At 44.6% G+C, this 15,844-nt stretch overlaps 1 protein-coding gene across 1 annotated transcript in view; it reads left to right on the plus strand.

Annotated features, from left to right (window-relative positions):
• col7a1 (collagen, type VII, alpha 1) overlaps positions 1–15,844 on the plus strand; it is a 366,380-nt gene that overhangs the window by 187,334 nt on the left and 163,202 nt on the right. The window contains exons 43-47 of the mRNA XM_063068334.1: positions 402–455; positions 555–623; positions 4,857–4,916; positions 6,580–6,615; positions 10,845–10,889. Coding sequence (XP_062924404.1) covers positions 402–455; positions 555–623; positions 4,857–4,916; positions 6,580–6,615; positions 10,845–10,889 — 264 coding nt within the window. The remainder of the gene's footprint in view (positions 1–401; positions 456–554; positions 624–4,856; positions 4,917–6,579; positions 6,616–10,844; positions 10,890–15,844) is intronic.

Raw genomic sequence — 15,844 nt, forward strand, 5'->3', positions numbered from 1 at the left:
CTGCGATGACACTGGTGCCAAGCTGTATGGGTCCTAATGCCCTTCCCTTGCACAACATCGGTGTCGTGGAGAGGGGAGACTTGCAGCATGGGCAACTGCTGGTCTTCCATACAACCTTGCCCAGGCCTGCGCCCTGGAGAGTGAAGACTTTCCAGGTGCAGATCCATGGTCTTGCAAGACTAACGGATGCCTTCTGTCCAATTCCTTTCCATCCACCATCATTAACTCCCTGTTAAGACAATGTGGATGATAATTGGTGCTATGATTGACGATGGGGATCCCAGAATTCCCACACTCCCACCTGCACAGTGGAACATGGAGTTTTCGTGGCGGTGGAGAGAACGTATGACTGGGTGCAGAAGTAGATCAGAATCTAACTGGCGATTTGACTTTCCTCCCAGCATTCAGGACGCCCGTACAATGGAGTGGGTCAGAAAGGAGAGCCTGGTGAACCGGTAAGTACGTCAGCCATTGGGAACACTGTTGAATTAAGACACGCCCAACGCGGGTGAGCAATTCTACCAGTTAGAAGTAACAACAACTTTTCTCTCAAGGGACGACCTGGCGAGGGAGGCTCAGGTCCAAGAGGACCACAAGGAAGTCCAGGGCAGAAAGGCGACAAGGTAAATATTGATCATTTCCATGAACGAGGAACAACACTTACAGAAGGGGAACTTCAGTACATTAGCTGCAATTGGATCTAGAGGGCCACTTCCCACCAACCTCTCAAAGAAGATTAGCGATAGATAATTGTTAATCTCCTGTGAGCCTGTTGGGGTCTTCTACTGTACCTGTGCTCCCAGTGTGGCATCCTGTATACCAGTGAGCCTGACGTAGACTGGGAGACTGCTTCAATGAGCATCTACACTCCACCTGCCAGAAAAAGCGGGATCTCCTGGTGGCTCCCATTTCAATTCTTCTTCCCATTCCCATTCCAACATGTCAGTCCATGCCCTCCTCTACTGCCTCAGGTTGGAGGAGCAACACCTTATATTCCGTCTGGGTAGCCTCCAACCTGATGGCATAAACATCGATTTCTCAAACGTTTGATAACTGCCCACCTCCACCTTCACCATTCCCCGTTCCTGTTTCCCTCTCTCACCATTATCTCCTGCTGGTGCTCCTCCCCCTTCCCTTTCTTCCATGGTCTTCCACCCTCTCCTTTCAGTTTCCCCCTTCTCCAGCCCTTTATCTCCTTCATCAATCGACTTCCCAGCTCTTTACTTCACCTCATTCCCCCCTCTCCCAGTTTCACCTGTCACCTGGCACCTCATAATTCTTCTGCCCCTCCCACATTCTTACTCTGACTTCTCTTGTTTTTCTAGTCCTGATGAAGGGTCTCGGCCTGAAACGCCGGGTGCTTACTCTTTTCCATAGATGTTGCCTGACCGGCTGAGTTCCTTCGGCATTTTGTGTGTGTTACGATGGCAATGGATAATGTCTGGAATGTCTTCCGACTAAATTAAAAGCCTGCGTATTTGTTGGCAACGCTCCATCAGCGCCACAACAGGTAGTGTTGCTCCCTCACATCTCTGCGACCCGGGTTCAGTCCTGACCTCCAGTGCCATCTGTGAGGAATTTGCACATTCTCCTGCACATGCATGGTTGCCCAACCAGCACCCCACCAACTCCCCGGCTGCTCCATGCTCACTTCCCAAAGACTGGTAGTTTTGTTACTTACTCTAAGTTAGCCTCATCAATAACTTCAATCCATATAAGGTCACTACTCAGCCTCCTATTAACCATATAACAATTACAGCACGGAAACAGGCCATCTCAGCCCTTCTAGTCCGTGCCGAACTCTTACTCTCACCTAGTCCCACCGACCTGCACTCGGCCCATAACCCTCCATTCCTTTCCTTTCCTGTCCATATAGCTATCCAATTTAACTTTAAACAACATCATCAAACCTGCCTCAACCACTTCTGCTGGAAGCTCATTCCACACAGCCACCACTCTCTGAGTAAAGAAGTTCCCCCTCATGTTACCCCTAAACTTTTGCCCTTTAACTCTCAACTCATGTCCTCTTGTTTGAATCTCCCCCACTCTCAATGGAAAAACCCTATCCACATCAACTCTATCTATCCCCCTCATAATTTTAAATACCTCTATCAAGTCCCCCCTCAACCTTCTATGTTCCAAAAAATAAAGACCCAACTTGTTCAACCTTTCTCTGTAACTTAGGTGATGAAAGCCAGGTAACATTCTAGTAAATCTTCTCTGTACTCTCTCTATTTTGTTGACATCTTTCCTATAATTCGGTGACCAAAACTGTACACAATAAAAGCCCTAGCCAATTGTGCTTTCCTTAGAACTCAAACCATTCAGTCCTGGTAACAACCTTCCTTGTAAATTCTTTTTTGTTGCATCCTGTCTAGATTAATAACATCCTTTCTATAGAAGGGTGACACAGTACTCTATATTGTGGCTTTACCGATATTTGCACTTACAATCTGTCTCTGAGATTGGACAGAATATGACCTGGGAATATGGATTTCCAGTTACCATTATCTGTGGATATTCCCTGCACCAGGGACTCTGCCGCTGGAGATGTTTGCGAGTATGAGAATAACTAGTAGCATGTCTGTTTGGCTCACATTTGCAAGCAATTACTTTACATGATGGAGCTGATGGAGCATTGACAGAAGAGGGGAAGGTCCACAGCAAGTGGAATTCCAGAGACACAAGAGATTCCACAGATGATGGATATCTTGAGCAACACACACAAAATGCTGGAGGAACTCAGCAGGTCAGGCAGCATCTATGGAGGGAAATGAACAGTCGCCATTTTGGGCTGAGATGTGAGGTCTTATAGAAACATAGAAAACAAAGAAAATAAGTGCAGGAGTAGGCCATTCGGCCCTTCGAGCCTGCACCGCCATTTATTATGATCATGGCTGATCATCCAACTCAGAACCCTACACCAGCCTTCCCTCCATACCCCCTGATCCCCGTAGCCACAAGGACCATATCTAATTCCCTTTTAAATATAGCCAATGAACTGGCCTCAACTGTTTCCTGTGGCAGAGAATTCCACAGATTCACCACTCTCTGTGTGAAGAAGTTTTTCCTCATCTCAGTCCTAAAAGGCTTCCCCCTTATCCTCAAACTGTGACCCCTCGTTCTGGACTTCCCCAATATCGGGAACAATCTTCCTGCATCTAGCCTATCTAATCCCTTTAGGATTTTATACGTTTCAATCAGATCTCCCCTCAATCTTCTAAATTCCAACGAGTACAAGCCTAGTTCATCCAGTCTTTCTTCATATGAAAGTCCTGCCATCCCAGGAATCAATCTGGTGAACCTTCTTTGTACTCCCTCTATGGCAAGGATGTCTTTCCTCAGATTAGGGGACCAAAACTGCACACAATACTCTAGGTGTGGTCTCACCAAGGCCCTGTACAACTGCAGTAGTACCTCCCTGCTCCTGTACTCGAATCCTCTCGCTATAAATGCCAGCATACCATTCGCCTTTTTCACCGCCTGCTGTACCTGCATGCCCACTTTCAATGACTGGTGTATAATGACACCCAGGTCTCGTTGCACCTCCCCTTTTCCTAATCGGCCACCATTCAGATAATAATCTGTTTTCCTATTTTTGCCACCAAAGTGGATAACTTCACATTTATCCACATTAAATTGCATCTGCCATGAATTTGCCCACTCACCCAAACTATCCAAGTCACCCTGCATCCTCTTAGCATCCTCCTCACAGCTAACACTGCCGCCCAGCTTCGTGTCATCCGCAAACTTGGAGATGCTGCATTTAATTCCCTCATCCAAGTCATTAATATATATTGTAAACAACTGGGGTCCCAGCACTGAGCCTTGCGGTACCCCACTAGTCACTGCCTGCCATTCTGAAAAGGTCCCGTTTATTCCCACTCTTTGCTTCCTGTCTGCTAACCAATTCTCTATCCACATCAATACCTTACCCCCAATACCGTGTGCTTTAAGTTTGCACACTAATCTCCTGTGTGGGACCTTGTCAAAAGCCTTTTGAAAATCCAAATATACCACATCCACTGGTTCTCCCCTATCCACTCTACTAGTTACATCCTCAAAAAATTCTATGAGATTCGTCAGACATGATTTTCCTTTCACAAATCCATGCTGACTTTGTCTGATGATTTCACCGCTTTCCAAATGTGCTGTTATCACATCTTTGATAACTGACTCCAGCAATTTCCCCACCACCGATGTTAGGCTAACCGGTCTATAATTCCCCGGTTTCTCTCTCCCTCCTTTTTTAAAAAGTGGGGTTGCATTAGCCACCCTCCAATCCTCAGGAACTACTCCAGAATCTAACGAGTTTTGAAAAATTATCACTAATGCATCCACTATTTCTTGGGCTACTTCCTTATGCACTCTGGGATGCAGATCATCTGGCCCTGGGGATTTATCTGCCTTTAATCCCTTCAATTTACCTAACATCACTTCCCTACTAACATGTATTTCACTCAGTTCCTCCATCTCACTGGACCCAGGTGAAAACCATTACGAATGGTTTTCGCCTGAAATTCGACTATTCATTTCCCTCCATGGATGCTGCCCGACCTGCTGAGCTCCTCCAACATTTTGTGTGTGTGTGCAGAGTACTAATCCATATTCTATAGGGTTGGGAGCTGTTCAATGAAGAGTGGGATTAAGGTTCGAGCCTGTTGTAAACAAGTCAGAGTGTGGTGTATGGTGTGTGGTGTGTGTTATGTGTGTGTGTATGATGGGTATGTATGCATGCATGTGTGTCTTGAATATGTGTGTGTGTGTGTGTGTGTGTAGTGTAATAGAATAGGTGCAACAGGTATGAAATTACATTGGTAAAAACTAATTCCATAACGTCCTTTCTTTGTTTCCAGGGAAACGCGGGTGAGGGCTTTGCAGGACCACCTGGCCGCCAAGGAGAACCAGGTGATCGGGTTAGTGATGTTGTAAATCTCAACAAACGGCAGGGATAATACTTCCGTTAACTACTTTGTAAATGGGGAAAGTATTTCTATACATTCTTTCACCTGTCCAATCTGAGCCAGTGAGTGTGACACGGTCAGGGGATGTTGGTGTGGGGTAGGGGGGTTGGTAAGAAACATTGAACACGGGAGTGATTGTGTGTAGGTGGTGAGTGTGACAGAGTGCGTGCCATGAGGTGTGTACAAGTCTGTAAGTGCAGCTGGACTTCAGCAACATCTACAGTTTAGGAATTTGCTAATGCTATGCTTCATTCCCACACAAATGCTGCTATGTGGATGGAAAGATAATGCAAACAAGAAATAGTGACTAGGGTGTTTGTTTGTTCATTACATGCCAAGTGGTTTGATGTGGGCCATCATGGTCTTTCCATGATCATGACTGTTCTTGGCAGATTTTTCTACCGAAGTGGTTTGCCATTGACATCTTCAGGGCAGTCTTAGGCTGTAATGCTGTTAAAAACTCCTAATACCTCTCTTTAGGTGGAAAAGTGATCAGCCTGGCCACTGGAGCAGAATAATTCGTTATTTGTTTATGCCCTACAATATCAATGGTTCCTAAAAATTTCAGATGCTACGTTAGTGAAGAATAATCTGCTGACGTTACTTGACGTGAAAATGTGACGCTCTGTAAATGTGACACGCTGTTTTAAAAGGAAGATCATTCAACACAGAGGCTAAAGATGCAGCTATGTGTAACCTAGTGCAATTGTTTAGGACTGCATCATCTAAACATCTCTGCTTCTTTGAGGTTAATTAAAGTGTAAATGGCTCAGTTCATAGTCAGCACAGACCCAAGGAAAGTCTCCTGCTATTTTTGAATAAGAGCCAAAGTGAAAGTAAATTTATTATCAAAGTACGTATATGTGACCGTATACTACTTTGAGATTCATTTTCTTGCAGGCATTTACAGGAAAATAAAGAAATATAATAGAATTTATGGAAAAACATTCATTTGTTTTGTTCTCTGTTGTGTAACATGGGTGATCACGGTCTTCGCATGACCGTGATTGTTGTTGACAAATTTTTCTACAGATATAGTTTGCCATTGCCTTCTTCTGGGCAGTGTCTTTAGAAGATGGGTGACCCCAGTCATTATCAATAATCTTTAGACATTGTCTGTCTGGTGTCAGTGGTCGCATAACCAGGATTTGTAATATGCACCGGCTGCTCATACGACCATCCACCACCTGCTCCCGTGGCTTCACATGACCCTGATCGGGGGGGCTAAGCAAGTGCTACACCTTGCCCAAGGGTGATCTGTAGGTTAGCGGAGGGAAAGAGCTTCTTACACCTCCTCTGGTAAAGATGTATCTCTACCCCGCCACCCTATACTATACATAAATACTTAAAACTAGACATACACACACTGTGGAATTAGTTCAATACTGGGGTGGGTGAAATTATCAATGCTGTTTCAGGAGCATGATGGCTGAAAGGTGATAACTGTTCCTGAACTTGGTGGTGTGGGACCTGAGGTTTTGTATCTCCAATCTGATGGCAGCAGCAAGAAGGGAGCATGACCTGGATAGTGGGGGTCCTCGACGGCCAGACGGGAGCCCAGAAATGAATTTGTCACAAGTTTCAACGTATTACCAATTATTTCTTTTCTCTTTAGGGCCCCAGAGGACCTCAAGGTGAACAAGGAGAGAAGGTAAGTGTTCCAGTGCTAATTCCAGTACTTTCTTGTTTTCTCCTTTCTGATTAAATCCAACATGTTTTAATTTTCTTTGGACAGCCTCCATCAAATTCCTATTTTCCTGTTGGCCGGTAAAGTTTGGAGAGTTTGTTCTAAGTATTGGATCTTGGATCTATTTAATGATGGGTGCTTTTTGTTTTATTGGGCTGCCTTACTCGCCAATTAAAGTGTCAAGCAGGTTTGAAATCAACGAGGGCGAGCGGGTTTTCAGCGCCGTCTGCCTGCGTTTGACCGCTCTCCCTCCCCCATTCACTCGCTCCTGCCCAAGGAAGGTGCAGGAGTCTTGGGTAAGGCTTGATCATCAAGGTTCGTGGATCAGAATAATTTTTAAAGCAGTTCATATTATCTGTGTTTCTGGTTACTTCTTTTCTTTTTTTGCTATTTTGCACGATTTTGATTGGGGCACTTCGACGTGGACTGACTCTGCAGCCTTTAGTCCACGAATGACTCGGCACTAGATTGAACTGAACTGAACTCAATATTCCAGTTTCAAGGACTCTGGTTTGATGTTTAATATTCTATGTGTTATTCACTTGTTTTTTGCTGTTTGCGCAGTTTGTTCTTTTTTTTGCATGTCGGGTGTTTGATGTTGTTTTGAATGGATTCCATGGTGTTTCTTTATTCCATGTCTACCTGTGGGAGAGCGAATCTCAGGGTTGTTTTTTCCAAACATACTTTGATAATAATCGTACTTTGAATCGTTGAATCTTTTGAATCTATCAAGAAGTGACCTGGGAGAGACAATGGCTGACAATGCAAGGTCTTAATGGCCCTGGATAATACTGTAGAAATCCTCACTGCTGAGTAAAATGAATGTGGAATTTGAGCAGGAACTACTGACAAACACTCCTGTGCAGTTAAACATGAAAATTAGGAAAACATCCTACAAGATGCCTTTCAGGTGCATCAGTATTTAGTATCTTACAAACAAATTCACTGTTAAAAATGCATAATGTTATAAAGATGCTGATTAATCTCCCCCAAGTCAGTGAGAGTTGACCTGTGTTCACTCATTTTCTCATTATCTGCCGTGTCATATGATGTAGATGATCATGGTCTTTGACCATGATTGTTTATGGCAAATTTTTCTACAGCAGTGGTTTGCCATTGCCATGGCAGTGTCTTTACAAGATGGGTGACCCCAGCCATTATCAAAACTCTACTCTTCAGAGATTGTTTGCCCGGTGTCAGTGGTCACATAGCCAGGACTTGTGATATGCACCAACTGCTCATAGGACCATCCACCACCTGCTCCCATGGCTTCACGTGACCCTCAATGGGAGATTGAGCAGGTGCTACACCTTGCCCAAGGTTGACCTGCAGGCTAATGGAGTGAAGGAGCGCCTTACACCTCCTTTGGTTGAGATGCATCTCCACTCCACCATGCAATGCATGTACTTAGAACATAGCTCCCAGAACAGGGCAACATGGTAGCATAGTGGTTAGCACAATGCTTTACTGTACCAGTGACCCAGGTTCAATTCCCGCTGCTGCCTGTAAGGAGCTTGTACGTTCTCCCCGTGACTGCGTGGTGTTCTAGTTTCCTCCCACAGTCCAAAAACGTAACAGTAATTCAGTTAATTGGTCATTGTAAATTATCCCGTTATTAAGCTAGGATTAAATTTGGGGATTGCTCGAAGGGCGAGAAGGCCTGTTACACACTGTATCGCTAATTAATTAATTAATTAATAACATATCACAGTTGGTTTTCCCGATGCCGTGCCGATCTTTTAACTTACCCCTAAGGTCAATCTAACTCTACCCTCCCACAGAGCCCTCCATCTGTGCAAATGTAAGATTCAGCTTTGGGATTCTCTTTAATTCTCCTTGCTAATTCATTCTCCTAATTCCTTAGAAAATAGAACATAGAACAGTACAGCAAATGAACAGGCACTTCGGCCCACTCTGTTGTGCTGAACCAACTAAAAGTAAATCAAAATCCCCCCATAAACTAACTCCTCCTACCTATGGAATGCCCATATTCCTCCATCTTCCTTACATCCATGTGTCTATCTGATGCCTCTTGAAAGCCCCCCATGTAATTGCCTCTACCACCATACCAGGCAGCACGTTCCAGGCCATCCACCACTCCCTGAGTAAAAAAACTTACCCTTCACATCCCTTTTGAACCTACCCCCTCTCACCTTCAGTGCATGCTTTTTGGTATTAGACATTTCTACCCTGGGAAACAGATACTCCCTGTCCACTCTATCTGTGCCTCTCATAATCTTGTAAACCTCTGTCAGATCTCCTGTCACCCTCCAGCGCTCTAGAGAAAACAACCCAAGTTTATCCAGCCTCTTGTGGTAGGGCATACCCACTAAACCAGGCAGCATCCTGGTAAACCTCTTCTGCACCCTCTCCAAAACCTCAGCATCCTTCCTGTAGTGGGGTGACCAGAACTGTTCGCAGTACTCCAGATATAGCCTAACCAGAGATTTATAAAGTTGCATCATAACATCTTGACTTTTGAACTCAACACCTTGACTAAAAAAAGCAAGTATTCCATAGCCTTCTTAACCACCTCGTTCCCCTCATTCTCTTGTATTTCTCAGGATTCTTTTCTGACTTCAGCTTCCTGAATCTTACATCTGCTTCCCTTTTCTTTTTGACTGAACTAACAATATCTTTTGATATCCAATTTGCTTCTACTTTTATTTCCTTTTCTCCTAAACTAACCTTATCTTCCTCTCTTTATTTTGCTCTCAATTGGTGAATTTATATCAAATTCGTCCTGATAGTTCCTCATTAAGATTCAAAGATTTGAAGTTCAAAGTACATTTATTATCAAAGTTTGTACACTAAATACAATTCTGAGACTCGTCCTCCCGCAGGCAGCCTCAAAGCAAAGAAACAACATTCAAGAAAACATCAAACACGCAACACATGGAAAAAGAACAAACTGCGCAAACAGCAAAAGGTGAGCGAACAACACATAGAATATCAAACATCAAACCCGTAGTATTCACTTTAGTTCAGTTCAGCGCTGTACCGCTCGCCAATGCAGGGCCATTCTTCGCCGAAGCACCCCGGTCGGCGTCGATTGCTCTGATCAAACCACTCAAAAACAGCAAGGAAAAAGGATCCAGGAACACATGCAACATGAACCTCAAAGTGTCCCAAAATGAGACCACAGCCTCGCTGATCAACCCTGGCAACGTGGATCCCAAGTCTCCTGCACTTTCCTCCGACAGCAGCTAGCAAGAGGAAGAGGAAGATTGATGAAGCGAAGGCAGGTGCCACCAAACATCTTCCATCCACTGCTCTAATCCTTGACTTCACTCATTAACAATTCTTCAAACTGTGGTTAAGTGAATACTCAGTTTCTTGTTCTTTACACTCAAGTGTATCAAGTAGCCAGCTACATTGGCTTTCTATTGACCACAGATAATTGGAGATAAGAAAGACAGGGGGAAAGTGTAAATACTCTTAAAACCTGGGATAACATAATGAAAGTAATGGCAATGATTTGCAAATCTGGCAGTTTCTGAAGACAGAAACTTAGTTTACTAACAGAAGGAAGGTGTGAGAGTTCTGGGAGGCTAGAAAGTAGCCAGAAAAAGACATGTTGTAGGTCAAATATGTTCAGTGTTCGGACAAAGCAATAAGCCTAGTGGTTTTAGTCTGGGAGAAGGTTATTCATGGGGAACGGGGGACAGGAAGTGCAAAGTTACAGTCAACCCTGTAAGGAATTAGCAAGTGAATGAAATACCCTTAGATTGGTCTCTTTCAGTTCTGCCTGTTCTTGCTTCTTGCATTTGGTGCAATCTGTTAGTTTCTTTTTGTGCGGTAGGGGGGGTGCTGGGGTTTGGGGTTTTACATTCTTGTTACCATTTGGCACGATTCATTAATTTTTTCTGTGTGAGAGGGGACCATTCGCAAGATGAGTTTTTTTGAAGGCTCCCCATGGTCTTCTTTGCTTCGTGGCTATCTGGAGCAGACGAATCTCAGAGATGTATACTGCATACGTACTTTGATAATAATGAACCTTTGAATTTCTGTAAAGGACCTCAGCCTTGTTGTTCCAGTTTAATAAATATAGACCGTAGAACATTACAGCACGGTACAGGCCCTTCAGCCCATTGTATCATGCCAAACATTTAACCTACTCGAAGACCAATCTAACCCTTTCTTCCTACATATTCTTCCATTTTTCTGTTCTTATGTCTGTGTTTGACCCACAGGGAGACAGAGGCCAGACAGGAGAGAGTGGTGTACCAGGACTCCGGGTGAGTGCACCTCATTTCCCCATCTCTAGTGTGTAACAAGCCTTTATTTATTTCATTTAGCCATACAGCGTGGAATATTCTCTTCCGACCCTTTGAGCCGCGCCACACAGCAACCTCTGATTTAACCCTAGCCTAATCGCGGGATAATTTAGGATGAGCAATTAACCTGCTAACCAGTATCTCTATAGACTGTGGGAGGAAACCAGAGCACCCGGAGAAAACCACACATTCCATGGGGAGAACATACAGGCTCCTTCCAGATGACGTCGGAACTGAACTCCAGACTCTGACACCACGAGCGTCGCACTAACTGCTACACTACTGTGGGTGGGGAGTATTCACTCTATCGTGTGAAATACATATCCCGGGCTACTCTAATAGTACCTCGTGACGTCCACGACACGTGATGGGTGCACGGTACCGTAGCGGTTAGCGCAGTCGGAGTTCCGAGTTCAATTCTGACATCATCTGTAAGCAAGTTTGTATGTTACGGTTAAATTGATGGGTCACTGGGCAGCATGTCTCAAAGAGTCAGAAAGGCCTATTCTGCACTCAGTCTCTAAATAAAATCATCATTATGCGCTGTGTCGTATGACATGGGGATCATGGTCTTTCCTTGACCTTGATTGATCTTGGCAAATTTTTCTACATAAATGGTTTGCTACTGCCTTCTTCTGGCCAGTGTCTTTGCAAGGCAGATGACCCCAGACATTATCAATACTCTTCAGGGATTGTCTGCCTGGCGACAGAGGTTGCATAACCAGGACTTGTGATCTGCACCAGCTGCTCATATGACCATCCACCACCTGATCCCATGGCTTCACGTGACCCGGACTGGGGGACTAAGCAGGTGCTACACCTTGCTCAAGGGTGACCTGCAGGCTAGCGGAGGGCAGGAGCACCTCACACCTCCTTTGGTAGAGACATATCTCCACTCTTTAAAATAAAAAATAAATAAAAATCCAGGTTTCCTCTAAATCATGCACCATCCTGAATTTGAAATATATTACCATTATATATCACTGAGTATGAATCCTGGAACTCTTTCCCCCCAGGAGCACAATGGGAGCACCTTCACCTTAGGGCTGGAATGGTTCAAGTGTAGAGCTTACCATCACCTCCTTAAGGGGTGAACAGGGATGCCCAATGAGGGCTTATGTTCATGTCGGGAGGGCAGATGTTGATTTAGGCATCACATGGAAGCAAAGCAGTTAGCACAATGCTTTACTGCAGCAGTTGTACAAATGCAGTTCAACTCTTGTCAGTGTCTGTAAGGAGTTAATACATTCTCCCCTTGACCATGTGGGTTCCTCCGCACATTCTAAACATGTACAGGTCAGGATTATTTGGATGTGGGCATGCTATGTTGGAAGCTTGGCAACACTTGTGATCTGCTTCAGCAGATCCTTGCTGATTTCATTTGAGGCAAATGAAACATTTCCACTATACGTTTCCATAAGATATAGGAATACCCTTTGGCCCATCGAGTCTGCTGCACCATTTCATCATGGTTGATCCAATTATCCTCTCAGTCCCAATCTCTTGCCTTCTCCTTGTATCCCTTCATGCCCTGACCAATCAAAAATCTATCAATCTCTGCCTTAAATATACATAAAGACTTGGCCTCCACAGCTGCCTGTGGCAAAGAATTCCACAGATTCACCACTCTTTGGCTAAAGAAATTCCTCCTCATCTCTGTTCTAAAAGGACACCCCTCTATTCTGAGGCTGTGTCCTCTGGTCTTAGACTCTCCACATCTACTCTATTAAGACCTTTCACCATTCAATAGGTTTCAATGACATCCCACGTCATTCTTCAAGGTGGCTTTAGAAATCGTGGACGCATTGGTAATCATTTTCCAATATTCTATAGATTCAGGATCAGTTCCTGTGGATTGGAGGGTGGCTAATGTTTTCCCTCTCTTCAAGAAGGGAGGAAGAGCGAAAACAGGGAATTATAGACCAGTTAGCCTGACGTCGGTGGTGGGAAAGATGCTGGAGTCAATTATAAAAGATGAAATTTCGACACATCTGGATAGCAGTAACAGGATTGGTCTGAGTCAGCATGGATTTACGAAGGGGAAATCGTGCTTGACTAATCTTCTGGAATTTTTTGAGGATGTAACTATGAAAATGGACAAGGGAGAGCCAGTGGATGTGGTGTACCTGGACTTTCAGAAAGCCTTTGATAAAGTCCCACATAGGAGATTAGTGGGAAAATTAGGGCACATGGTATTGGGGGCAGAGTACTGACATGGATTGAAAATTGGCTGGCTGACAGAAAACAAAGAGCAGCAATTAACGGGTCCCTTTCGGAACGGCAGGCGGTGACCAGTGGGGTACCGCAGGGTTCAGTGCTGGGACCGCAGCTGTTTACAATATATATTAATGATTTAGATGAGGGAATTAAAAGTAACGTTAGCAAATTTGCCGATGACACAAAGCTGGGTGGCAATGTGAAATGTGAGGAGGATGTTATGAGAATGCAGGGTGACTTGGACCGGCTGGGTGAGTGGGCAGATGCATGGCAGATGCAGTTTAATGTGGATAAATGTGAGGTTATCCACTTTGGTGGTAAGAATGGGAAGGCAGATTGTTATCTAAATGGAGTCAAGTTAGGAAAAGGGGAAGCACAACGAGATCTAGGTGTTCTTGTACAGCAGTCACTGAAAGCAAGCATGCAAGTACAGCAGGCAGTGAAGAAAGCTAATGGCATGCTGGCCTTCATAACAAGGGGAATTGAGTATAAGAGCAAAGAGGTCCTTCTGCAGCTGTACAGGGCCCTGGTGAGACCACACCTGGAGTACTGTGTGCAGTTTCGGTCTCCAAGTTTGAGGAAGGACATTCTTGCTATTGAGGGAGTGCAGCGTAGGTTCACAAGGTTAATTCCCGGCATGGCGGGACTGTCATATGTCGAAAGATTGGAGCGACTGGGCTTGTATACTCTGGAACTTAGAAGGCTGCGAGGGGATCTTATTGAAACATATAAGATTATTAAGGGATTGGACACGCTGGGGGCAGGAAGCATGTTCCCGCTGATGGGTGAGTCCAGAACCAGAGGCCACAGTTTAAGCATAAGGGGTAGGCCATTTAGAACAGAGTTGAGGAAAAACTTTTTCACCCAGAGAGTGGTGGATATATGGAATGCTCTGCCCCAGAAGGCTGTGGAGGCCAAGTCTCTGGATGCTTTCAAGAAAGAGATGGATAGAGCTCTTAAAGATAGTGGAATCAAAGGTTATGGGGATAAGGCAGGAACTGGATACTGATTGTGGATGATCAGCCATGATCACAGTGAATGGTGGTGCTGGCTCAAAGGGCCGAATGGCCTACTCCTGCACCTATTGTCTATTGTCTATCGTCTATTGTCTTCTGAATTCCAGTGAATACAGGCCCAGATCTATCAGACGCTCTTCATTGATAAGTCATTTAATCCTGGAGTCATTTTTGTGAACCTCTTTTGAACCCTCTCCAGTTTCAGCACATCCTTTCTAAGACAAGGGGCCCAAAACTGCTCACAATATTCCAAGTGAGGCATCACCAGAGCTTTATAAATTTTCAATATTACATATTAGCTTTAGTGTCTGGGAATGTCGATGGGCCTACTGTTTAGAATACAAAAGATATCCAATTCTGTCCTTAATCTTCATAATCAAAGTGTTGAAAAGTTAATTTATTCCTTGAGTAGAGTGACAGCAAAAAACTGGAGAAAGTAATGGTCATATCTATCAATTTGACTGACTGAAACTGAGTCCCACGAAATCTATAACTGGGAAATATAAAACTCTTTATTCACACGGCAAACCTCCAGGAGAGGGAGTTCCGGAGAATCTAAAATAATCTCACTCTCCTGACACAATATTTTATTCTTCTTCTACACACAGTAACAATAAACAATTAACTTCATTTTCAATTGCGACAATCACCTACTTTAACATTTTGAATATCGTCAGGTAGACTTACAGAATTACATATTTACAATGGTAGCACATCTAAGTTCAAGTTCAAGTTTAGTGGTCAATCAAACAGCCATGAATGCCCATGATACAGCCAAACAAAACTGTGTTACTCCGGGGCCGAGGTGCAAAACACAGTACAAACAGTCACACACAGCACAAGGCACATTCAGCACATATAAGGTAGCGAGCACATATGTTAATATACAGTCACACAACAAAATATAGTTCAAGTCCCACAGTTCATGAACGTTGCAGCAGTCTGCAATTGAATACAATACACCTTGTTTTCTGCCGGGCGAACACTGGTGGGGGGGCGGGGGCAGTATGGATGTCATTTCTCCCTGCCTCCAGCACTCGGGTGAGTGCCCAACTGCAGTGCCTCCTCCTAGCCTGAAAACAGGTGACACCATGGCCTGAGGCCTAGTCGTCTCTACCACTGAGCCCACGCAGCTCCCCTGCCATTCGCTAATGAATTGAACTTGCAGCATTCCACAGCCCCGATGTCCAACTGAGTCTTGCGATCACAAGACAAGCGACTAAGAAGATCACTTGCTGTTAGACGGCACACATTTTTCGTACGCCGATGCCTCTCTGTCACAAGTAGCCCCTGGCCCACACCTTCAGTTTCTCTGCCAGCAAGGACTCCCGCTGATGGGGTAGACCTTAATGTCTGCAGGCAGAACAGCCAGAACCCCCTTGAATGTTCAATACTGGTGACTGTTCCAAAGGCCTGCAAAAACCCCTTCTGTTCGAGTGTTGAAGAATGGCTGCATGAATATACAACCAGCAGGGTGAGTGGCAAAACAGGTCTGCCTTACGTGGAAGGAGTACACCTTCAACAATGTGCTAATTGCAGGAACATTCATCTATTGTGTTTCCCTGTGTGGTTTCAATGGGACAGAATTGGAATGACTGGTTTCACTCACCAGAAAGTGTCAGGTGGGAGTTGGAAGATGAGCACTAATCGACAGTCCACTTGAAATACTCACAGAATGCGGAA

This window comes from Mobula hypostoma, chromosome 15 (assembly GCF_963921235.1).
Source record: "Mobula hypostoma chromosome 15, sMobHyp1.1, whole genome shotgun sequence".
NCBI lineage: Eukaryota > Metazoa > Chordata > Chondrichthyes > Myliobatiformes > Myliobatidae > Mobula > Mobula hypostoma.